Raw genomic sequence first — 26,068 nt, forward strand, 5'->3', positions numbered from 1 at the left:
GTAGGAGGCCACAAGGAAGAAAGTTGTCACTGATTGACCCCTCTTGTGTGCCTCCATGGTGCCAGGCCTTTCGCAAATTGCCTCCACTGAGTCGCTCATTCTCCCCTGGGGAAGGTGATTCCTGCTGTCATTATTCCCACTTTACAGACAGGGTTGGAACCAGGACCTGCCACTTCCTGGTCTGGTGCTCGATGCAGCCCCTGAGGCTTCCTGGGGTCCCAGCTGCGCCACCCCGGCTCCCTCAGACCTACCTGACCAGGAGGTGGAGCGGCGGCTGAGGCTGAGCCCGTGCAAGCAGCGCTCCAGGGCGTGCTGGATGCGGTCCTCCGTGCACGTCGTGGCCCCTGGCTGCATCCTGAGTCATCGCCTGCAAGCGGGGGAGGCGGGACAGATGCTGGTCAGCCTGGAGACCCCCAGGCTCAAGAAGCCCAGTGCCGCCAGCCGGGCCACAGCTTGGCTGCTGTGGCCACAGGACCAGGGGCTGACAGCTGCCTCCAGGGCTGGAGTGGCTCGTGGGCTCCTGGAGGGGCTGCTTGGAGCGGCAGGACAGGGCACTCCTGAGGCCCAACAGCACAGGCCTCGGGAAGCCGGGGCGGGGGGAGCAGAGAGATGTGGGCCCCACTGGCCAGTGGCGAGTGACTCCAAGAGCCCGGGGAGGGGGGCGCTGCCCAGGATGGGGCCAGACCATCGTGCTGTGCGGGAGGACCTCAAAGGAAAAATCAGGATCCCTTGGGGGACTTTTCCTGAGTTTCCAGGCTGGAGTTCCCAGCCCCCCGGGACTAGACAGGGATGCTGGTCCTGATGACAAGGCCCCAGAGAGTCCCCTCTGTGTGCTGGGTGCTCGGAGGCTGAGTCCGGGTGGGTGGACACTTCATGTGTCCCGGACCCCACCCAGCCACACCGTCAGCGGGGTGCCCAGCCCACAGGCACCCGGTCCTTTTCTGCCTCACCTCCACTTTGGGCATTTTCCTTTGCTTTCTTAGAGGCTTAGCAAAGTCGCCAGTTATCCACAGACCTGGCTTGGCTTGGTCTTCCAAAGAACCCCTCCCTTGCCCCACGGAGGGTGCTGCGTGCGGGCTGGAGGCTGAGGTGGGGATCTAAGAAGGGCTTTTCGCATCAGATGGGGAACTGTGCCAATGGCCACATTCGGAGAGCCTGCAGCAGGGCCAGCCCAGCTTCACAGCGATGTGTGTGGGCTCCTGGGTCCCTTGGGAAGCTGGGACAGGAAGTTTAGCACAGTGAATAAGCCTGGCCCTTGGCAGCCACAGACCCGGACCCAAATCTCAACTCTAGTTTTTGCTGGTCATGCAACTGGGCAATTTCTTTGACTCTTCTGAACCTCGGTTTGCTTGTCTGTAAAATGGGGCTGACGACGGTACTCACCCCGCAGGGCTGTTGGGAAGATTACATGCCGCAGGGATGCCCTGAGCAAGCTTTCAGGACACGGAACTCTCCCGCTATCGTCTCTGCCACAATCCCTGTCTCTCTCAGGAATTTCACTGCATTCACCCCATCCAAGCAGACCCTGAAGCTGGCTGCTCGGGCCAGGTCATAGAGGGAAGCTGAGCAGGCCGTGGTCCAGCTGTGTGGACCTGGAGATGGACCAGGAAACCACAAGCAGAAGTAGAGAGCGCAGAGCTGAGCCATGCAAATGACATGCAAAGAGCTAGGAAATCCTGCCGTGGACGCTGCTCGCAAGTCACAGAAGCCCCAGTAGGCAAATCCTCCTACTTCCCCAGCCGGGGAGGAACCAGGCACCGAGGGAGACAAGCCCTCTGTGAGCGGCCCAGCCCCACTTCTTCACCTCGGTGATGCTCTGGGGGCGCGCGCAAGGGGAGCAGCGCGCATGCGTTCATCCTTCCGCGGATTTACCAGCCCCCCTACTATGTGCCAGGCACTGAGGACACAGCAGTGAACCCAGCAGCCGTGCCGCGTGGCGGGAGGCAGAGATGGGAACAACTTAACACAGAAAGATGTCGTGGCAGAGGGGACACACACCAAGAAGAAAGTAATAGCACTGGGAGGCGGCCGAAGGGGGGGGGGGCTCTCAGAAGGGACATTTTAGCTGGATGAGGAGGCCAGGAGAGAAGTGAGAGGAAAGAATGTTCCAGAAAGAGGAGGCAGTATGTGCCAAGGTCTGGACACAGGAACAAGCTTGCCAGGAGCTGAGACCTGGAGCACAGGGCCCAGGACGGACCAGCCCCCCATGTCACCCATCTTCCCGCAGCTGAGGGGCTGGACCGAGTTCGGAAACACTCTCATCCGCCAGCCAGGACCGCGGATCTTGGGTGTGTTTCCACGAGTGGTACCTAGATGTCCAAAGACGACCTTGGGCCCTTCCTGGGCAACTTTCGTGTCTCTTTGGGCCTTTTGTGTGCTGACTCCTCGGGAAGGCCAGGCAGGGAGTCGACTGACCCTGAGCCACACCACGTGCACTAGGGTTTGAGGCCCCTCCTCCCTGGATGCGCGGGCACCCAGCACGGCTGTGTGTCCCCGGAAGGAATCCTTGGCCTGCGCCTAGTCTTTGCTGCGGGCCGCCCAAGTACAAGACCCTCTTAAGCGCCGCCCGCTGCGGGCCCAGGGCTGACTGGCGCCCCCTAGAGGAGCCAGAGCGCCAGGCACCTTCGAAAGGATGAGTCTGGCGCATGAATGGCCGCCTCAGTTGGCATCCGCAGGGCTTTGTCGTCACAGGTTGATTTCTCCCCATTAGGCAGGAGCTGGGAGGAGACGCTGAGACCCCGCGAGGAGGAGGGCAGCCTGGGGTGGGGGCAGAGCTGGGAGCATCACGCCGCAATACAAAGACCGGGATCTAACGTAGGGCTTGTGAAACCCCAAACTGCAGCTGAGGCCCAGCTCGAAGCACAGAAGGTGCTCGGAGACCTTGCTGCTGAGGCGCCAGGAGTCAGAGTGGCTCCCGGGGAGGGGCAGCAGCTGTGCTGGGGGGGGCCTGTCGGCAGGGATCCGTCCAGACCTGGCACGGCTGCCCACCTTCCCTCAGCCAATCCAAGAGGGCTGGAAAGAGAGAAGGGTCCTGCCTTCTCCCCGCAAGGCCAAGGGCAGAGGGGCTTAAAGAGAATCCCTCATTCAGACCGGACACCTGCCAGGAGGGGAGGCTGCCGCTGTGCTCACAGCTCCCTCTCCCTTCAGCCAGCACACTGGCTGCCCTGCTACTTGGGAGCCGCGGGCGGGCTGCGAGGTGGAGCAGAAGGGGCCATGGGCAGGTGCCTGCTGGGGCAGGCAAAGTCATGAGCTCCTTGCGTGTGTATCGGGGGGCGTGGGGGGGTGGATACTAGGATGAAAAGCTGACTTCTGCTTTGTTGATTCTTCACTAGAGGGCCCCAGCAGGGTGAAGGAAACTCAGCAGTGAGAGGCCGACCCCCCGTGGGAGAAGCTGGAGCCAGCGGGATGAAGCCATGGGCGCTCTGTGGCACAGAGATGTTCAACAACTTGCCTAAGGTCACACAGCTAGGAGGTGGCAACCCAGGGAGTCTGGCTCTGGACCACTGCAGTCCGCTGCCCCTCAGCACAGTCAGATGCAGTTATTGGAAGAAAAATAAAACAAATGCACGTTTCCACCCCTGCAAATACCGACTCAATTACCTGTAACATGATCTTGCTTTAGGCGACCTACCTTCCCTGTGGCTGGGAATCTTGAGCCCACATGTCTGTCTATACCAGCTGCCCACTGCAGCCCAGCCTCCTCCAGAGAGAAGACAAGAGCTCACCGCAGCAACACTCTAGGCTGGACCCGGTGATGGCCCGGGGGGCTCGGGGGGCTCAGGTGTTCTTTCGCTCAGACTGAGGGCTGAACCCCGCGGACTAGGTTTAAAGGTCCCTCCACCGAGTCCCTGCTGCGATAGACATGTTGGCTGTGTCACGAGGCAGGAATGAGTCACCCTGCCCCACTGTGACCCAGTGCAGTGGATGCAAAGGCCAGATGCAAATGAACATCCTCAGCCGATATCACCTCCGCTGCAGCCCTATCCTTAGAGCAGCGTCCTGGGGTGGCTGCGAGCAACCTGCACAGGGGCTCGGAATGCCCCCCGGCAGCACCCCCCAAGCCTCAGGGTCCATGCTTCCTCCCTTGTCTGGGCCTTGTCCTCAGGGCACTGGGCAGAGTTCCCGGTGTGCCAGCCTCTCTGACATCCTGAGGCCATCCAGATCTTGCCCCGGCTCTTCAGAGGCAGGACTTGCCCGGAGCCGAGGGTGCGAGCCCGGCCAGCAGAGGATCCTCAGCTGATTCCACAGGGATTCATGCAGCACACGAGACTCGCTGCCTGGCCCTCGGGCACCCTCATTTCCCTTTGATGAGTCAGTCGCGAGTGGTTCTACGTTCTGGTGACTTGTCAGCAGAAGCCCACTGGCTCTGGGCGCGGAGATGACCGGGGGAGAGGTGGCTGCTCTCCTTCCCCAAGGATGATGCCTTTCGTCAAAGGCTTGGCCGGCAAGGCCTGGCTTCCCCTGGCATCATCCTCCCACCCACCCTGGCACCTCAGTAAGAGCAGCTCGAGTTGCGAAATTCCAGCGGCTGCCCGGAATAGGAATGCTCCCCCCCTACACACACACACCCCCCTGCCACTCACAGGAGGTGGTGTTGAAACATTCAACAGCAGGGCCTGCTGTCACCTCCAAGTTCCTCTTTTGAGCCAGTAAGGATGAGTCCTTTAGCACTGAGGACCCTAAACACTGAGGCCTGGAGCCGGAGTGGGGGTGGGGGGCAGCGGGCCTCTTCACATGTTGACGTGACCTCATGATGCGAGACAGGGGTCATCTCTCCTCTTGACTAGTGACCTCAGGACTAGTCAGAGGGGCAGGGTCTGCCTGGATTCACACCCGGATGCTCTACCCGGGGCAGGGAAGGCAGCTTCTTTTCTTGGGAGGGCTCCCCATCGCAGAAGGACAGAATTGGGGGGGCCATCCCTTCTAGGGAGAGAAGCAGGGTCCCCAGGCTCTGGCCACACCCCGCACTGCTTCCCTGGTGTTCTGGACTATTCCAGGCCCATGCTTTGAAGACTCAGCCCCACAGATGGACGTAAGAAGCATCAAGGCATGTGGTCCTGCGATGACCCCGCCCACTTCAGTCCTGGCCCCGCCTCCTTCCCTTCCTTCCCAAGGTCCTCTTCGGCTTGACACCCCCGCACCCTGTCACCACGCTCGTCCTCGTGACTCCTAGGAAGGCAGAATTTCTTCTGCAAACTAATTTAAAGCTGTGGCCACTCCCATGAGGGCTCAGTAGATTTGGCGTTGCTGTGGCTGTGGTGGAAGCTGCAGATGCGGCTTGGATCCTGCATTGCTGTGGCTGCAGCTCCCATTCGACCCCTAGCCTGCAACTTCCATATGCCGCGGGTGCGGCCCTAACATATAAATAAATCAATATAAAACAAAAAATCGTTCATTTCCAATGTAGATACACCGGAAACCAAAGAGAATGGGGGTGAGAGAGGGGCTGAAGGAGGAGGGCGTGAGATGGCAGTTAAGGAGGAGCTACGCTTCTCTGGGGAGACCTCAGACAAGGCTTTGACTCCTGGACACCACAGCAATCCTTTTACATGCCCTCAATCAAAGAAACTTCGGGATATGGGGGGAGGGGACAAAAATGGGACACAAACAATAACAAATCAACCTAACTGTACTAGAAATGACTCACATGACCACACGAAAAGAAAAGGGGAACGCAAGAGCTACGTTGAGTAACTTTGGAAAATAGTATTTTGATTGGATACTGTAAGGCCCTAGACCAAAAGAACCGTATACAAATACGATGTTCTAGTTACTAAACCTGTTTCTCATGAGGATGGGGGTTAACCCCCCCCGAAATTTCTTCATAGCTATGCCAGGAGTGAACAAATAAGCGAACAAACCTCGGATAATGAGAGCGGGTTTCTTACTGATGGAGAGAGAAGTTACAGATAAGGAAAGGGAGACGGGGAGTTCCCGTCGTGGCTCAGTGGTTAATGAATCAGACTAGGAACCATGAGGTTGCAGGTTCGATCCCTGGCCTTGCTCAGTGGGTTAACGATCGGGCGTTGCCGTGGGCTGTCGTGTAGGTCGCAGACGCGGCTCGGATTCTGCGTTGCTGTGGCTCTGGGGTTAGGCCGGCGGCTACAGCTCTGATTCGACCCCTAGCCTGGGAACCTCCATATGCCCCGGGAGCAGCCAAAAATGGCAAAAAGAAAAAAAACTTTAAAAAGTAAATAAATAAAGGGAGACGTCTAGAATGAACTACCCTGGGGGTTGGAGTGGAATCGGAGAAATCAGTACAAGCTCTTAGGTTTGTTTGCTTTTCTTTTCCACCTGCACCAGTGGCATATGGAAGCTCCCAGGCCAGGGATCGAATCCAAGCCAGAGCTGCAACCTCCACCACTGCTGCAGCAACACCAGATTCTTAACCCACCACACCGGGCTGGGGACAGAACCAGCGCCTCCACAGAAACAAGCTGATCATTAACCCACTGTGCCACAGTGCATCTCCTGAACTCATAGTTTTTAATGTAGGTACAGGTAGATAGATATAGAAGTGAAAAAAAGATGTGCGTACGCTCGGATTAATATATACCTCTCAATTTTCTAGCTCCGTCTGCCGAGAAGCCTAGAAACAATGAGCCCCCCTAGTACCCAGACCTTGGTTTCTCAATATTCTCCAATCAAAGGAACCGGGGCTCCTTAGAGAAGTGGCTGAATCTAGGACTGGGCAGGAAATATAGAAGATAAATCTGGAACATCTTGTAGAGCCAGAAAACAAGCCAATCCTTGAAAAAGGATGAGGGGTGTCAAAAGGACAGGGAAGCCAGCTTAAAGGAGCCCTCGACAGCCAAAGCCAGGGCAATCCGAACAGCTAAATAGTGAACAGTGTTGGATTACAATTCATAGGATGAAACAAATGCCCATGCGTCTACACTAATGTCATAAATAATAAAGCTAAAAGGAAAAAATGGAGGAGAAGGGACAAGTCTTCATTACAAAAGAATTCCAACTCATAAACGCGGGAGGAATGAAATACAAAATGACCAGCACACAAACACCATGGTAATAATTATTTACAAGGAAGATACACTAATGGATGCTAAAATCTGCAGGTGAACATCTGAGAGGAAACAAGATATTTACCCGGTCTCAGGGTATTTCCCCCAAGAAATGGATCAATTACAAAAGAAAACAATGACTTCCCACTGAAGAGATCCAGCCCTGCCTCAACTTCACGACCAAACTGAGCATCGACACCATCCGTCCCCAGATACGGGGTCCCAGGGGGATGTAGCATCACTTCTTGGGGGATTCTTGCCCATATTCATAACCACACAGTCTACCCATGAGAGATAATTCAAAACCCAATGGAGAAAAAAATTCTATAAAGTAACTCACCAGACCCAAAGTCGTAAAGTACAAGGCAAGACCGAGGAACTGTCAAAGCCTGGAAGAGATGAAGGAGACAAAAACGACGCAATGCAATGTGGGTCCTGGGCTGGATTTTGGAACTGAAAGGGGATGTTGGGGGAAAGAGGCTAAAATCCAAATAAGGGTTTGGACCAATGCCCTCTTCCTGGAATTTGGACGGCTCTACCGCGCCATGTAAGTTGCTAACATTAGGGGGAAGCTTGGTGACGGGGATCGGGGACCACGTAACCCTTTCTATGGTTACATGGCCTCACACACCCTCTATCTATCTTTCCTGGTGGTTTTCAAAAGCCTCACTGTCCTTCATGAACTTGATTAAACTGCTATTTAATGAAGAGTCGCAGTTCCTAATTACTAGGAGGGGGACCAGTGCGGAGCTGGCTGCCTCAAAATCCCCTAACCCCACGTTCCTAAACTGGGGTTGAGAATCTCTGGAGGCTCTTAGAGGCAAATTTTCCTTTCGATGGCAATAGTTAGTCGTTCGTATCGTTCATATATTCTGGAACATCTTGATAAGGCCATGACCAAATGTCACCATGAGATACCAATGCACTTGTGTCTATCACTGAATTGTTGTCCCCTAAAAGGACAGGGCATGCCAGGTGTGTTCTTGGGTCGCGAGAGCTCAAGTTTGAGCCTAAGCGTTAAAATACAGAAAATGTTTAGAATAGTGCCTAGCACATAATAAGCATTCAATAAATGCTATTGATTAGCTATTAGGGTGCTTTCTTTCTTTCTTTCTTTGGCTGCCCTATGGCATAAGGGCCAGAGATCAAATAGGAGCCGCAATTGTGGCAACACAAGATCCTTAACCCACTGTGGCGGGCCGAGGATTGAACCTGCTGCCCAACTCCAGGTGGCTTTGAGATAAGGCCAAGAAATACATTCCCTGGAAGACTTTGATTCAGAGTAATGGTTTCTGTTTTACAAATAAATACACACCCACCTCCTCACCACACAAACACACGACTACAAGACTGGGAAGGCACCTTAGAGGCCAGCTAGTATGACTCTCCCATTCTGCAGATAGGAAAATAGAGGCTCTGAGCAATGAAGAGCCTGGCTCAGATGAGAAAGGGGCAAATCTGTAACTAGAATCTGAGTCTAGAACCCCAGACAGTCATGGCATCCTCTGGCTTGGATAGGAATCAGATACAGGTGCCCAGCAGTGAGTGACCTCAGCTCCTCTCCTCACGGTTAATTTTAGAATTCTTTTTCAAATTTCTTCCAGAGTTTCAGGCATTCGATTACTTCACGTGTCAACTCTGTAAATTTAGGTTTCCTAACAACACATTCATTCGAGTCAGATTTAAAAATGCATTAGCAATGATCTGGCTCTAGAAGTCCTATATATTTTAAAACACATACATTTCTTTTTATTGAAGTATAGTTGATTTACAATGTCGTGGCAATTTCTACTGTACAGCAAAGTGATTCAGTTATATATACATACATAAACTTTTTTTTTTTTTTGCCTTTTTCTAGGGCCACACCCGCAGCATATGGAGGTTCCCAGGCCAGGGGTCTAATTGGAGCTGTAGCCGCCGGCCTACACCACAGCCACAGCAACGTGGGATCCGAGCCACGTCTGTGACCTGCACCATAGCTCATGGCAATGCCGGATCCTTAACTCACTGAGCAAGGCCAGGGATCGAACCTGCAACCTCAGGGTTCCTAGTTGGATTCGTTTACCACTGAGCCATGATGGGAACCCCCTACATTCTTCGTTATATTGGTTTCTATTATGGTTTATCTCAGGATATTGAATACACTTCCCTGTGCTGTAGAGCAGGACTTTGTTGTTTATCCATTCATGTGTAACAGTTCGCATCTGCTAACCCTAAACTCCCAGTCCATCCCCCCCACCCCCGCTTCTCCCCCTTGTCAAGTCTGTTCTCTGTAACTGTGAGTCTGTCTTTGTTTCATAGATAGGTTCATTTGTGTGTGTGTGTGTCTCTCTCTCTCTCTCTCTTTTTTTTTTTTTTTTGTGGCTGCTCTGTGGCCTGTCATTTAACGCACTGTACTGGGGATCAAACCGGCCGCCTGGTGCTGCAGAGAGGGTGCCGTTCCCTTTGCACCACAGCAGGAACTCCTGTGTCATATTTTAGATCCCACATATAAGGGATATCATTTTGTATTTGGACATACTTCACTTAGTATGATAATCTCTAGTTCTACCCATGTTGTGCTGCAAGTATCATTCTTTCTTTTTTATGGCTGATAGTATTCCATTATATATAGATGTCCTATATACTTTTAAAAATTATTTTTGAATCTGTGATTTTAGCCGCCTCTTAATCGTAGTGTTATAACGTTATGGTTTCTTTTACAATACCCATCCATATTTGCATTAAATATGTTTGCACATCACAATTCCTTAAATGATTATTTTTGAAATTTGTAATACATATAATAACCATAATGGTTTTTTTCTCGACAGTAGCTTTAAGTTTGATTTGTTTTGTTTCATACCAGGCCATCCCTACTCATGAGTTCTTTATTCTTAATTCATTTCTTGCTCAGCTGGGGTATTTCGAGTACCCTCTGTAAGAATGTGTGGGTGAGGTACTCACTATATAAACTGTAGCTTTGCTGATTATGGAAGTGCACGAGTTATAATTTTTTCACCCTCCAAATGTTTATAGAAAGCCAACATAATCAACCGAAAAATGGCTCTCACAAGAAAGAGCACTAGGCAAGGTGACTGGGTCAAATTAAAATAGAAATTAATATCATTCATCAAACAAATGAAGAACAGAATTGTGCCGGAAAAAAAGACCCACGTCTATGCAACAAAAAGACTAAAATGACAGAAAATAAACTTCTAAAACACACAGGATTTTGATGAAATAAGACTTCTGAGGGACACAAAAGAAGACAATAAATGGAAATGCACACCCTGTCTAGATAGGAAGATTAAGGGCATAAAGAATCAATTCAAAATGATTCAGAGACCTAACTGGAAAGAGCCTAAACTACAAAACTCAGAAGAAAACAGGAAGAAAGCTTCAGCACATTAGATCTGTCAATGATTTCTTGGAAAAGACACCAAAGCACAAGCAACAAAAGAAAAAAAAAGAAAAAAGAGAGATAAACTCGACAACATCAAAATTTAAAACTGTACATCAAAGGAAAAAATTAACAGAGTGAAAGGGCAACTTACAAAAAGGGAGAAAATATCTGCACATCAGATACAAAAAAAATAATAAAAAATGGACAAAGGGCTCAAATAAATATTTCTCCAAAGAAGATATACCACTGGCCAATAAGCACATAAAAGGATGCTCAACATCACTAATCATTAGGGAAATTCAAATAAAAACCACGATGAGACACCACTGCATACCCATTGGTATGGTTATTGGGAAAAAACAAAATAAAAAAAAACTAAGTGTTAGGAGGATGTGGAGAAACTGGGACTTTTGTGCCCTGCCGGTGGGAAGGTAAAGGGGGCAGCCACTATGGAAAACAGCACAGTGATTCCTTGAAACATTAAAAATAGAATCAGCATATGACCCAGCAACTCCACTTCTTGGCATATACCCAAAAGAACTGAAAGCAGAGACCTGAACATATGCGTGTCCCCCTGTGTTCACTGCAGCATTAGTCACAACAGCCGAAATGCAGGATAGCCCATTGTATGTATGAATGGCTACACGGACAGACAGATAAATGGGTAAATAAAAAGGGGTCTTTACATACAATGGGCTCTGATCCCCTAAAAAGGAAGGAAGTCCTGTCACAGGCTCCAGCATGGCTGGATCTTGAGGACATTATGCGAAGTGAAATAGACCAACCGCTGAAAAAGACTAATACTGTTGATTCCACCTCTGTGAGGTCCCTGGAGTAGTGAAATTCATAGAGACAGAAAGCTGAATGGTGGTCACCAGGTGTTGGGGGAGGAGTTGTTCCACGAGTATAGAGTTTTAGTTTTACAAGGAGAAAAGAGTCCTGTAGGTTAGCTGCACATCAATGTGAGAAAACTTAACACAACTGGACGGTACAATTAAAAACAAAGCCATATGCATTTTGCCTCAACTTTTCAAGAGAGGGGAAAAAGAAGAATTAATTGACATCTTTGTGATGTGACATAGGAAAGCCAAGGCTCTCTGAGTTTCAGCCTAGGGAACAGGCGGGAAGCAGCTGTTCCATGTCAGGTACCCGTGCTGGGTGCTTCCACTTGACTGTCCAGCTTAATGATCATAAGCACCCCCCGGACACCCCGCTTCCTGCAGTTCAGCGAGGGTGAGTCATGGATTTGGCCCAAGTCCTGTGGCCACAGTTCCTACGGCCTGAGCTGGAAGCACATCCAAAGTTGGCCGGTTCCCAAAGCTCACGTTCTCTCCTACGCCAGCTTCACGCCAGCTTCACGCCAGCTTCACGCCAGCTTCACCGGAAGTTATCCCCTCGGCGTTCGAGGCGCCCCAAGGGCTGAGGACACGGTTTCGCACCTGCCGCACAACTGGAGGCTTCCCGGGAAGCCTTCTTGCACATGATTGCCTCAAACCGCATGGTCTGTGATTCATTCTCCACGGGGTGGGGGTGGCTCACTTCCTGGTCCTAGCTTCTTTTTCAAGAGCTAAGATTCCTGAAGGGACATTTAGCTGAGAAACGGGCCTGTGACATGGGGCCTGTGACATGGGGGGGGGGGGGGCAGAGGAACGACTCTGGGGCCAGGAGAGGGAGGACATGTGAAAAGGTTGGTGGCGATGGCATCGGAGGGCAGGGCGCAGAGGATCAGAAGTGTGCAAAAGGGAAGACGCTGCTGAAGCGTGGGTGCGATCCCGAGCCCGGGGACGTCCGCGTGCCCCTGGTGCGGCAAGAATACATAAATAAATAAAGGTCAGGGAGAACGGCTAAAGGAGCCGAGATAAGCCTTTGCCTGCTTCTCACCTTTGCTCAGCCTCCTCTTTACCAAGGAAAGGACAGAGAGATGCTCAGGAGGACAAAGCTAGTCAAGAGCCAGGAGAGACGCGGGGAGGGGGAAAGATGCTACATGTAGGCGGGTTAGACCCTGACTCCGCGCCAGGGACGGTGCTTAGGGCTTGAAGCACTGATCTCATTTACTCAGAACGATCCCATGAAACTCTGAACATACCAGGATGGCCAGCCACCAGCTCCTGGGGGCTAACAGACCTGCCCAAAGTCATAGGACTAGCAAGTAGCAGAGGCAGAATTTGCCCCCAGTCTATCTGACTCCCTCCTACCCAGGAGATCATCTGGAAGAAGAATGAAGGCGAATGGATGCATCCTGGTGCCTTTGGGTACAGTTATAATAGTAGCAGCAGGAACACGGATTGAGGGCTTGCCATGTGCCCACGCACAACAGTGCTTTCTATGAATTAACCGTAGACTCCGTAACAGGCAGACACTCTCATTGCCATTTTCCCATTTTACAGATGGGGACACGAGGCACAGAGCATTCTCTCAGCTGGTTAAGTGAGGCGTGTCCTTTCTTGGCATGACCGAGGCAACTGAGCTGTTCTGTGTGCATAAAGGAAGCCGTACCCCAGCCGGGGATGGGCAAACGGAAACTACTGCCAAGATGGGGAACCACAGAAAAACTAGAAGAATTTACCAAGGTATCGACTCCAGGCAGCAACCAAACTCTGTGGGCCCCTGGGCACTGAGACTGTTTAATCCTGCTGCCTTTCACGTTGAGAGCCCGTCTCCTTTGCCAGCCAGCACTCACAGAGCAATAAAGCAGCAAGAGAGTGCAAATGCAGAAACGCAGAGGGGCCAATTACACATGCACTGGCAGTCTTCTGATTTTTTTTTTTTTTTTGGATGTGGAAAGATTGTGGTTGTGACAAATTGCATTCATTACAGCTGCTCCCTCTCTGCAGCATCACTTCCAGTTTATAGGAGTTAGTTCGATGTGCGTGAAGATTTCATAGTCTGAGGCAAAGCAGATTTTATGGAGCACTGAGACTTCCAGATGCTTTGCCACTGGGATCCAATTGGGACAGACCGTCTAATTCATTATCTCTTTCCCCTGACCGTCTTTTCTGCCCTCCTAGAGTGAAAACCATTTCCCACCCCATCGTCTCTCCATTAATCCACCAGCGGGTAATTGCTCTCGGATGCCAGCTTATCCATCTTCTTTAGTCTCCTGTTCCCTCTCAACGCTGGTCCAATTATATAAGAAAAATCTCCTGCCCTCTCTCTCTATCCCATTCGTGAATATGGTTTATTCGTGTGAGAGAAACTTCTCTAACAAGAAAAGAAATCAAATTGTCAAGGGATGTGGACCGAGCTAGCATCAGACATTCCTCCTGATACTTGTCCAGGGGTTGTTTTTATACCTTTTTACGAAACTAGTCTACAGTCCCATTCAGTCTAGTCTAGAATTCCCTCGGACTCTTAAAAGGCTATTTACCAAGACATTTAGGACAGCAGGCACCAGTGCTATCCTTCCCAGCTTCCTACCAACGATACCCAGGAAACACACACAAAAGGAAGACATATGGACACAAGGCAAACAGAAAACCCATGCTGACAGGCTGGAGTCAGGCACTGACATTCTATCTTAATCAGATGGAAACGGATTAAGGAAACCCAGGTTTCAGCTCAGGCCAGAATCTCTGAGGATGGAAGGTGGTGCTTGCAACACGGCTGATAAAAGCTTAGCCTCCCAAGTGGATGTGCACACTTTTTGTATATTTGATCCCTTTCTGATTGCCCCGTCCATGACATTGGGGGGGGGGTCACGTTCTCGCTGAGATGGGGAAGTTTGGGAAGAGGACAGTTTTGAAGGGGGAAGAGTTTTGTTTGTTCCAAATTATTGCCCATTTTGAACCAATGGAGAGAGAGGGGGCTTGGCTGCCGCTCTCGATGTGGGGGTTCAAAGAGAGTAGGGTGCTCCTTGAGGCCAGAAACTGTGCAGCGAGAAAGTGAGGAGCTTAGAGTCCTAGCCCTAGCTTTTCATGTGAAGAGGTGACATGGGAAGAATCAGCAGAATGACACTGAGAAGGTGAAACTCACAAAGTGAGAGGAGAACATGATGTCGCAGGAATTCAAAACAAGGGCATTTCAGGAGTTCCTGTTGTGGTGCAGCGGAAACGAACCCCACTAGTATCCATGAGGATGCAGGTTCGATCCCTGGCCTTGCTCAGGGAACTGAGCAAGGCCAGGGATCTGGCGTTGCTGTGAGCGGTGGTGTAGGTTGCAGACATGGCTCGGATCCTGCGTTGCGGTGGCTGTGGTGTAGGCTGGCGGCTGCAGCTCTGATTCGACCCCTAGCCTGGGAACCTCCATATGCCGCAAGTGCAGCCCTAAAAAGCAAAGCAAAAAAAAAAAGATCTGTATATACATCTAAAAAGAACCACCCTATATGATTACCTGTCAAAGTGTTAACAGTGGTTCTCGTGAAGGCAATATTAGATATAATTTTTTCCTATAAAATGTTATAATAATACACATCTTTTGTATTTTTATCACATAAACAATAACTATTTTAAAAATAGACAGTGGTTCTGGGGAAATGGAGTAGATGCGCTTTTCTCTATTCCTCCCGCTAAGTACAACTATAAAACCTGGGTATTATATAATCAACTAGCATAGAGTGTCTGAAAGGGGGAGAGAAGGCAGACTTGGAGACCTTGGGAACAAGAAGCCATATGGTGGTGAGTTCCCTGGGTTTTTTGTTGTTATTGTTGCTGGGTTTGTTTTTTGTGTTTTTTTTGTTTGTTTGTTTGCTTGCTTCATATATCCCAGACTTGGAGCTGAAGAGCCAGCAACTTGGAAATGCTAATAGGTAGAGGCCAAAAAAAAAAAAAAAAAAAAAGGTGGGGAGGTGGGGGGAGAAGGGAAACCTACTTTCTTTACCCAAAGGACCAGGAAAGAGGCAGGTTATAAGTCAGAAAACTTTTAGACAGTAACTGCTCTACTCCAGTCAAAACACCATAGAAAAAAACCACAGAGTCATCTTCACTAGCAAAGGCCACAGACTTCACTCCAGCCAGGCTATAATGGAGTGCCCCAACCCCTCTCCCAACCATGGGTGGTATCTGAGAAAGCCAAGGGAGCCAGGCCTTCCATCCACACTTCCTTCCGCCCCTCAATCTCAGTGGGGACCACTGGGAAGCCTGGATTTCCAGCCCAACCAGACAGTAAAGAGCACCCCTCCCCATTCTGGGGCATGTCAGAGGAAGCCTAGTGAAGGAGTCAGGACTTTCACTACTGCCCGGCAGGCATGAGGTCATTTCCTCTACCCCACAGTGTCAATGGAGTAATGACGAGGCCCTCCTGTCCCTCCCAGCCAGGGAGATCGGTGGCGGCCTAGTGGGAAGCCAGGATTCCCACTCCACCAGCACTAATGAGCATCTCCCCGGTGTCAATGGAAGCTGAGAACGGAACATGGGTTTTCACCTTCACCTGGCAGTAAAAAGGTGGTTCCCCCCACCCGGCCCCGCTTACCCTTTCAGGGACATGTCAGAGAAAGCCAGCAAGACAGAGGTTAAATACGATCCAGAGACTCATAACTTGTAAGGAAAAATACCCAAAAGGACCAGGTTTCAATCAAAATAACTAGTCTATCAAGAATAAGAAAACTCTTAAACTAAATGAAAAAAAAAGGCAATCAATGGATGCCAGCATCAAAATAATAGATGTTAAAAATATCTGACAAAAACTTTAAAGCAATCATCATTAAAAATGCTTCAATGAATAATTATAAACATATGAAAACTTGAAAAGTCTCAGCAAAGAAACAGAAGAGATAAGTACCAAATGAAAATTTTAGAACTGAAAAATATAATAACTGAAATTAAAAAAAACTCAGTGGATGAGTTCGAGAGCAGAATGGAAGGGACAGAGGAAAGAATCAATGAATTTGAATACAGAATAATAACATGATCCAATCTGAACAGCAGAGAGAAAATCAACTGAAGAAAAATGAACACCATCTCAAGGAAATGTAGGCCTATAACAAATAGGTCTTAACATTCATGTCATCTGAGTCCCAGAGTAGAGACAGAGCTAAAAAGGTACTCAAATAAATAAAGGCTGAAAACTTGGCAAATTTGGCACAATACATAAAACTAGATATTCAAGAAGTTGTATGAATACCAAACGAAATAAGTCCAAGAAATACACACCAAGATACACCATAGTCAAACTTCTAAAAACTAAAGACAAAGGAAATATCTTGAAAGCAGCAAGGAAAAACAATTCAAATGACACTGGATTTCTTATCCGAAGTCATGAAAGCCAAAAGGAATGGGACATTTTTCCAAATGCTGAAAGAAAAGAACTGTCAACCTTGAATTCTATATGCAGTGGAAATATCTTCCAGAATGAAGGGGAAACCAAAACATTCTCAGATGGAAAAGCAAAAAAACAAAAAAAACCTAAGAGAATTTGTTGCCAGCATACCTACTCTAGAAGAATGGCTAAAGGAAATTCTCTAAACGGAAAAAAAAAAGATGATAAAAGAAAAATACCTTGGAACATCAGGAATGAAGAAAGAACACAGGAAGCAAAAATATGGGTAAATAATAGACTTCCCTTCTCCTCTTAAGGTTTCTAAATTATGTTTGATGGTTGAATCAAAAATTGTAACACTGTCTGATGTGGTTCTAGATGTATTCAGAGTAAATATTTAAGACAATTATATAGTAATTGGTGAAAATAAAGAGGCCTAAAAAATGGTAAGGCTTCTACACTTCATTAGAACTGGTGAAATTATGACATAATTAAATTGCGACAAGTTATGCATATAAAATGTAATATCTAGGGCAACCACTAAAAAAAGCTATATATAAAAGATACATATAAAAACAGTATGGATAAATCAAACTGATTTCTTAAAAAAAGCTTAAGTAATCCATAGGAATCCAGGGCAAAAACCCAGAAAAAAACAACAAAAACACAGGAAAAAACCCAGAAAACAAATAATAAAATAGACTTAAGCCCTAACATAATGATAATTACATTAAGTTTAATTGGGCTAAATGTACCAATTAAAAGACAGAGATTGGCTGTGGGTTACAAATCATGACCCAACTATTTGCTGTCTATAAGAAACTTACTTCCAACATAATGATAAAGAAAATAAATTAAAAGTAGTACGTAGGTAAAGATACAGCATATAAACGTTTGTCAAAAAGAAAAAGAAGTGGCTATATTAATATCAGATAGATTTCAGAGTGAAGAAAATTAGAGAGAGATATTATATAACAACAAAAAGGCCAATCCACCAAGGAGACACAGCAATCCCAAACATGTTTCCATCAAACAACAGAGTTATAAAAATATGTGAACTAAAAAAAATAATAAAATGGAAAGGAGCGATAGACGAACCTATGTAGTTACAGATTTCAACATCCCTCTATAGACAACTGATAGAACGGTCGTATAGAAAGTCAATGATATCTATCCAACAACACCATGGGTACTTCTTTCAAGTCCCCATGGAACATGTACCAAGATAGGTCATATCCAGGACTGTAAAACCAACCTCAACACATTTAAAAGAACTGAAATAATACAGCGTGTGTTCTATGACTACAGTGAAATCAAACTCGAAAGCAATAACAGAACCACACCAGGAAAATCACCAAACACTTGGAAACTAAACACACATCTAAATAATTCATAGGTCAGAGAGGAAGTCTCAAGAGAAATCCAAAAATTCATTGAACGGAATGAAAATGGACACAGTACATATCGAAATTTACGGAGCTCTGCTAAAGCAGTTCTAAAAGGAAAAATCATAGCAGTAAATACATACATTAGAACCAACATATGGCCTAACAGCTGCACTCCTGGGCATTTATCTCAGAGAAATGAAAATTTATGTTCACATAAAAACCCGTACATGAATGTTTATAGCAGCTTTGCTCACAATATCTTCAAACTAGAAACAATCCAGATGTCCTTTAGGGAGTGAGTAAACAAACAACGTACATCTATACCAAGGACTACTATGCAGCAATAAAAAAGAAACAATTACTGAAACACACAACCTGAATGAATTGCCAGAAAGTTACGCTGAATCAAAAAGCCAATCCCAAAAGATTCCTTATTTCGTGACTCCACTTATATAATATTTTGGAAATGACAAAATTATAGAATGGCCACAACCTAGGAGAAAATATTCACAATCAATATATCTGATCAATGACTCGTATTATAGAACTGAACAGACAAATAAGAACAGACACTCCACAAAAGATATCCAAGTGGTCAATGAACACATGAAAATACGCTCATCATCATTAGTCATCTGGCAGGAAAATGCAGATTTAAAATCACAACCAGATCACACTGCAGTAGAATACCTAAAAGTCAAATGATGACCAGTGCCAAACTGGCAAGGCCAGAGGGCAACCATACATTATTGGTGGAACAGCTTTGAAAATCAGCTTGGCGGTTTTATGAAGTGAATGAATAGCCACCATTTGGACCCAATAATTCCACTTTTTACCCCCAAATAAGTGAAAATACATAGCAACCAAAAAACCTTGTGTAAAAATGTTTATGGAAGCCTTACTCAAAAGAGCCTCAAACAGAAAACAACCCGATCCATCCATAGGAAAATGGATAAACCCGTTCGGTAAATTCATATAATCTCTTACTACTTGGTGATGGAATGAATTAAAGAGAGAAAACTACAAATGAGTGTGACAGCAGGAATGAATATTAAAAACATGTGCAAAGCAGCCGGACACACACATGCAAACGAGACACCCTGCGGTTTCATTGAAAAGTTCTAGAACAGCTGAAATTAACGAATGGTGAGATAACTCAAAATGGTAGTTGTCTCTGGAAGATACAAGGAGAGGTGACCAGGAATGGGCATGAGAGAACTTTCTAGGATGATAGAAATATTCTGCACCGTGATGGGAGTACAGGTTACACGGGCGTACATACATATTTTCTGTAACACCTCAAACTAAAAGAAAATGTGTGCATTTCACTGTATGTAAGCCACACCCCAATAAAAATGGTTTTTTTAAAAGACTCACGCATACTTAAGTGTATGAAAAAAAAAATCTTAAGTTTTTCCTACCTGCTCCGGACTCTCCCTTTCAAACACACTCTCCGGCTCAGTTTGGCCTGTTAACCCTCCGGATTTGTTAAAGCATTGATACGCCTACTTAACATACCCGTCCCTAAGCGTGCATCTTCTTACATAAACAGGAGCATAGCACAGATGCTGGTCTATGCCAAACTGTCTACAGAAAAAGCACACCTGATTGTCTTTCTCTCCCTGCCACTTAGTACTTTTTTTTTTTTCTTTTGTCTTTTTAGGGCCACACCCTTGGCATATGGCGGTACCCAGTTAGGGGGTCCAATCAGAGCTGTAGCCACCGGCCTACACCACAGCCATAGCAACGTGGGATCGGAGCCATGTCTGCGACCTACACCACAGCTCACAGCACTGCTAGATCGTTAACCCATGGAGCTAGGCCAGGGATCGAACCCGAGTCCTCATGGATGCTAGTTGGGTGCGTTAACCACTGAGCCATGGTGGGAACTCCCACTTAGTGCTTTCTAACGGTTTTCTGTTGCCTTAGGACAAAGTCTCACTCCCTAACCCTGCTTATGAGACCCCCCAAAGATCTGAGCCTTCCCCCTTGACCAGGGTCACCCCCTACCTCCCCTAAGGAACTTTATTTTCCCTGTGTTCCCTCCGCCTGGCTCTGTTTTCCCCTAGAGATTATTTTTTTTAATAGAAGTTTAGTTGATTTATAATGTTCTGTTAGCTTCAGGTGTACAGCAAAGTGACTCAGTTTTATCTGTGTGTGGGAGGGGTGTGTGTGTGTGTGTTCTTTTTCGGACTCCTTTCCATCACAAGGAGGCTCTTAATATACATTCTTCTGCCACCCTGACAAGGTTGCTTCTTCAGGGAAGGCCTCCTGGCTCCTAGGAAGGGCTGGGTGTCCAGCCTCCGTCTCTGCTTCCCCTCTGCCTGTGTTGTAACCATTTCCTCCACTGGACTTTTGGCTCTGACGACAGTGGCTTGTCCACCACGCACGTGGTTCTCACCCCAGCGCCTGCGCAAGACCTGGGCCACATCTCCCTGGACAGTTAGGTGAATATGCAAATGTGCTACAAACCCAAAACCCCACCCAGATATATCATTGTGATGCTGTGACCCTATGAGCAACAGGGGGGTATTTCTCAGGCCTCGAGGGGAAATCACGTCTCTTGTAACTTCCCAGTGAGTCAGTCCTGGGGGGAGGTGGGGCTGCAGTCATTCTGGCCACCCACAGTGTGGGCAGGTCCCCTCAGAGACCTGCTTCTTCCTGTATTCCTCTGCCAGAGTCCCAAGGGAGAGATTCAGGTCAGAAGCCAAGCCTTCTAGGAGCTGTTCCTCAGGCCCCCGGGTATCATACAGGACAATTTATGATGCTTGTAATAATTTCTTTCTGGACATTGTTCCTTCCCCAGGCTCTGTCCCCACCCTAATAAGGCAACCACTTTGGGGAGGGTCTGTGGCAGGAACAGTGTGAAACTCTGAGCTCCTGGACAGCTCCTGGCAGGATGGGTGGGGCTCCGAGGTGGAGCTCAGTTGATATAAGGAGATAAAGAAATCATTTTTTAAAAAATCCTTTTTTATCAAATTAGAGCAGTTTTAGGCTTACAGAAAAACTGAACAGAAAGGAGAGAGTTCCCATACACTCCCTCTGCCCCCCTACCTCCCTTCTGCCCTGGGGTTTCCCTATTATTGATACCTTCCATTAGTGTGGTTATTTGTTACAACGGATGAACCTATATTGATAAGAGTATTAACTAAAGCCCGCAGTTTACATTAGGGTTCACTCTTTGTATTGAGCCTTCTATGGATTTTGCCAAACACAAAATGTCATGCATCCCCCATTACAATAGCAGACAGAACAGTTTCATTGCCCTAGAAATCCCCCATGCTCTCATCTCTTCCCCTCTCTCCAAGTCCTGGCAACCACAGATCATTTACTGTCTCTATAGTTAGTTTTGCCTTTTCCAGAATGTTATACAGTTGGCATCTGACATTACATAGATGTTTCAGACGGACCTCTTTCACACAGTAATAGGCATTTGAGGTTCCACCAGGTCTTTCTCCTGGCTTCATAGCTCATTTCTTTCTATTGCTAAATGATAGTCTAGTCTATGGATTTACCCTGGTTTGTCTATCCATTCACCTACTGAAGGACCTCTTGGCAGCTTCCAGCTTTGGCAATCAGAATAAAGCCATCAGGAGCATTCACGTGCAGGTGTTTGTGCCGACATAATTTCCAACTCATTTGGGTAAACCTCTAGAAACAAGGTTGCTAGATCACACGGCAAGACTTCCCAATCTGCATGGATTTTATTTCCTTTTTCTTGGGGTGGTCTTATTGCACTAGCTATGATTTCTAGTACAATGGTGCATAAGAGGAATACGAGGGAACAGCCTTTCCTCATTCCTAATCGTAGGGCGAAAGCATCTAGTTTTTCACCATTAAGTGTAATATTAGCTGCAGGGTTTTTGCTGATATTCTTTACCTCCTTGAGGATGTTCCCTCTCTATTCCTAGTTTGCTAACAGATTTTTATCATGAATGGGTGTTAGATTTTGTCAAATACTTTTTCTGTGTTTATTGACGATCATCTAATTTTTCTTCTTTAGCCTCATTGTAATGGGTTATATTAACGGATCTTCATGTGAATCAGCCTGTATACCCGGAATAAATCCCACTTAGTCATTATATATAATTTATGTAACATAAAATGTATCATTTTTAAAGGGCACACTTTAGGAGTTCCTGTCATGGTTCAGGGGAAATGAATCTGACTAGCATCCATGAGGATGCAGGTTTGATCCCTGGCCTTGCTCGGTGGGTTAAGGATCCAGCATTGCCGTGAGCCGTGGTGTACATCACAGACATGGCTCAGATCCTGAGTTGCTGTGGCTGTGGCGAAGGCCAGTGGCTACAGCTTTGATTCAACCCCTAGCATGGGAAGCTCCATGTGCTAAAAAGACCAAAAAAAAAAAAAAAAAAAAAGAAAAAGAAAAAGAAAAAGAAAACATCCGGCATTACCACAGCTGTGGCTTAGGTTGCAACTGCAGCTTGGATCTGACCTTGGCCCAGGAACTCCATAAGCCACCAGGCGGCCAAAAAATAAAAATAATAAAATAAAATAGAGGGCACACTTCAGTGGTTTTCAGCACAGTCACGAAGTTGTGCAACCGTCAACACGGTCTAAATCAAGAACATTTCTAACATCTCAAAAAGAAACCTCACACCTATTAGCAGACATTCCCCATTCTCCTTCCCTTTATCGTCTGACAACTGCTAATCTATTCTCTGTTTCTGTGAGTTTCCGTATTCTAGACATTTCATTTAAATGTGATCATACAATATGTAGTCTTTGGCATCTGGCTTTTTTCACTTAGCATGTTCTCTAGGCATAGCCATGTTGCAGCATGTGCCAGTACTTAACTCCTTTTTATGGCTGAATACTATTCCATTATAAGGACGTACCACAGGTATTTCTTAAATACTTCCATTTATGGACCAAGATGAATATTGGCTATGGGGGGGCTAGCTGCTCCCAGTCCAGAACAAAGAAAAAGATGAGAAGCATTATCCAGGTGTACAGTTTTCCTTTCTGTATGAGGAGAGTAAGAAATTAACCTAGCCTGGAGTTTCCTCTGTAATAAAAAAGAATCCTGCTCGCGTCTCTTGAATAAACCACTGCCATTGCCCCCAGCCAGGCAGTGGACGAACAGGCACTTTGCATATGGAACAGTCCTTCAAGGCAGACCTTCCTTCATCTCCATCTACACAGAAGAAACGACTTTCTGAGAGATAAAGCCATTTGCTCAGGGTCTGCAGCAAGGACCCAACTCAGTTGTGCCTAACACCAAAGCCCTCCTTAGCTGTCAGGTCCACCTAGAATTTTCTACCTAAATGCTCTGGTAGTGGGCATTCCTAAGCTCGTTATGCCCCAGACCCATTTGGCAATCTGGAAAAGTCTGCAGAAAGTCCATCCCCGCCCCTTCAGAATAATGTTTTACACGCATGAAATGAAATACACAGGACCGCCAAGGAAGTGAATTACACTGAAATATAATTATCAACAGTTTTTAGTCATCAGACTTGTGATACGGTAATGTTTGTTCTTCTCCTTACACATTAAATAACAGTGCGTCTCATCACTATTACCACTTCGAAGTAGTAAAAAAAAAAAAGCATAAATGATGTTTGTGGTAGCTATAGCAACTGCAAAATGATATGCAAAGATCTGGATTTCTGCTGGTGACCCAGTCACAGGCACTCCTAATGTGACTCTGGTTTGTTGCTTACAGTCATCATGGCAGGAAACCCTCAGCTTCAGTTAGAGGTGGGTGACCAGCAAGAGGTCACATCTTTCCCATCGGAGTTCACAGACCCCTGGCTGAGAGTCTCCACCCCCCAGAAGCTGCGTGCCCGCGTGGGGGGGGAAGAAAGAGCATGGGAAGTTGGGGGGGAGGGCCCCCCTCCTACTCCCTCCCTCCCCCTCTCAGACCCTGTGTGTGAGGAGGGGGTCGCCTTCCCGCCCACTCTCCCTCCCCAGCCCAGAAGTCCTCAAATCCACTTCTTTTCTGGGAACCTCCCTAAAGAGTGTTTGGGTTTCTCAGGCCGGCTCCCATCTTAGCCTCTGCCTTCCCTTCTTCTCTCCCTGGACAGTTTGGTGCCTTTTTCAACAACAGCCCAGAGAGGGTTGGGGAGTTTCTAATCTCTCATAACAGGCTTCTCATATGACTTCAGAAGGGCAGCCCCTAAGGGCAGTTCCCCCGGGGAGAGGGGGAGGCCCCCGCTGAAGGTGTGGTACAGAGGCACCGAGAACCCAGCGAGGGGGGCCTTCCTGTGCGGAGGGCCACTGGCCTCGCCTCGTGGGGCTGCCTGGGGAGCAGAGGGCAGTGGCTGCGCCACGTCACCCGTCTGGACCTCACCCACAGAGTGGGGGATGGGCCTCTCCATAGGGGCACACTGCAGGGCGGGGGGGAATGGACAGCAAGAAGGTTCCAGGACACCCCGAACCCATCCCCAGACATGCTCAGAGTTCGTCCCCAACAAGATGAGACCCAGGAAACACTCGCCAAGCGACGCCAGGAAGCAGCGGTGCTTTCCGGGGCTTTATTAAAGGCTCCATGCACAAAATGACCACAGCCCCGGTCCCCGCCTTTCTGAGACACAGCCAGGGAGAGAATAATTTGGGGACAGGGCCAGAGCTGGACCGGACCTCCTACCCCTTCGTGTTCCTGCTCTTTAATCAACCTGGGGCCCTTGAAGAGTCTGCCTCCTCCCCTGGCCTCAGTGTCTTCAGAGACAAAGTGACTTCTGAGGCTACCCCCTCCCCACTCAGGTCTGACCCAGCAGGGATGAAGGACTTCCCAGCCCAGCCCCATCAGCCCCGTTTGTCAGCAGCAAGACAGCTGCTCCAGCTGGGGCAGGTCCCACACTGTTTTCTGTGCACCCACCGTGATACAGGCGGGGGCGGGGCAGGAGCAGAAGGGCAGGTGCAGGGACACCGGACTCCCCAGAAACACGTGCCCAAGTTCCAGGCATCGCGAAGATGCGGCACCTGCAGCCCCAATTTCCCGGGCCTGCCCCCTCCCTGCAGCAGTGATGGGGGGTGGGGGGTGGGGTACGGCCGAAGGCAAGACCGAGGGAGAAGGAGGATGCGCAGGGCGGGGAGGCATGTCCAGGAGGAGGTGTGAAGGGCAGAAATACCCTAAAACAGGCCTGACACTGAGACGGATGAAAGAGGTTCGAAAACAAAAACAAAAAAAGGCAGAATGTACACCAGCAGCCCCAATGTTTCCTGTTTTTCTAACAAATCACCAATGATTTCCAAGAAAAGCAAGCTCTGCTGTGCTCGGCCCTAGGCACGGCCGCAGAATTTGCACATCTGGCCTGTGCTTCGAGAGCGGTACCCGGGCACAGGATGTGGCAGCGCCGCCCGAAAAGTTTGAAAGGTCTGCAGATGCGCAGAGGCAGGGAGATCCGCGGGGCGCGAAGGACCCTTTCGGAGGAGGCGCGCGGATGGGTGGTCCCCCGAATCCCCCCGGCTGAATTCCCGAGAATTTCCTGTCCCGTCACGGGTCAGGGACATGTGGGGGCTCCAGAGAGCAGAGGGCTCAAGGAGGGCGGGGTGCCCTGTGACGTCTCACTAGTGGGTGCAGCCCCCGCCCACCCCCACCCCCGCCCCCCTCTCAGCGCCTCACTTTCCTGCTGCCGTGGGTCCTGGGCTCTTTCTTTCAAAAGCCCTGGAGGAGATCAGTCTGCTCCCGCCAACTCACCTCGGCCCCCTGCTTCTCTCCAGCCCGCCCCAGGAACCAGACCTGCCCCTTGCCTGCCCGGGCCCCCTCCAGGAATACACAGATGCCCCAGAGAGCCCCCCTCTGCTCCCCTCTTCTTCCATCCATAACCAAAGCCTCCTCAGGAATTCCTTGCCCCACTCTTGCTGCCTCCCACATCCTGGGGCCCCAGGCCCTGAGAAAAGATGTCACTTTCCCTGCTGGCCTTTCCAGTGGGGGAGCCAGCGGTCTGTCCACACAGAAAATCGACCAACCTCTCCTCACCTCGCTGGTTCAGGCTGCGGCCATTCAGACCTGCACAGACCCAGCCTGCAGAGCTCCGGTTGAGCCCCACCAGCCACTTCCCGGAGGGAGGGCTGGGAGGGAGGCTGCAGGTCGCGGCTGTGGATGGAGGAAGGGA

The 26,068-nt window shown here is 48.5% G+C and overlaps 1 protein-coding gene across 1 annotated transcript in view; it reads right to left on the reverse strand.

Annotated features, from left to right (window-relative positions):
• The window catches only part of PIK3R5 (phosphoinositide-3-kinase regulatory subunit 5), a gene marked incomplete at its 5' end in the record, with an annotated part of 67,722 nt that overhangs the window by 30,498 nt on the left and 11,156 nt on the right, over positions 1-26,068 (reverse strand). Inside the window, 1 exon segment of the mRNA NM_213851.1 lies at positions 252-367. Coding sequence (NP_999016.1) covers positions 252-354 — 103 coding nt within the window.

Source organism: Sus scrofa, chromosome 12 (assembly GCF_000003025.6).
Source record: "Sus scrofa isolate TJ Tabasco breed Duroc chromosome 12, Sscrofa11.1, whole genome shotgun sequence".
Lineage (NCBI taxonomy): Eukaryota > Metazoa > Chordata > Mammalia > Artiodactyla > Suidae > Sus > Sus scrofa.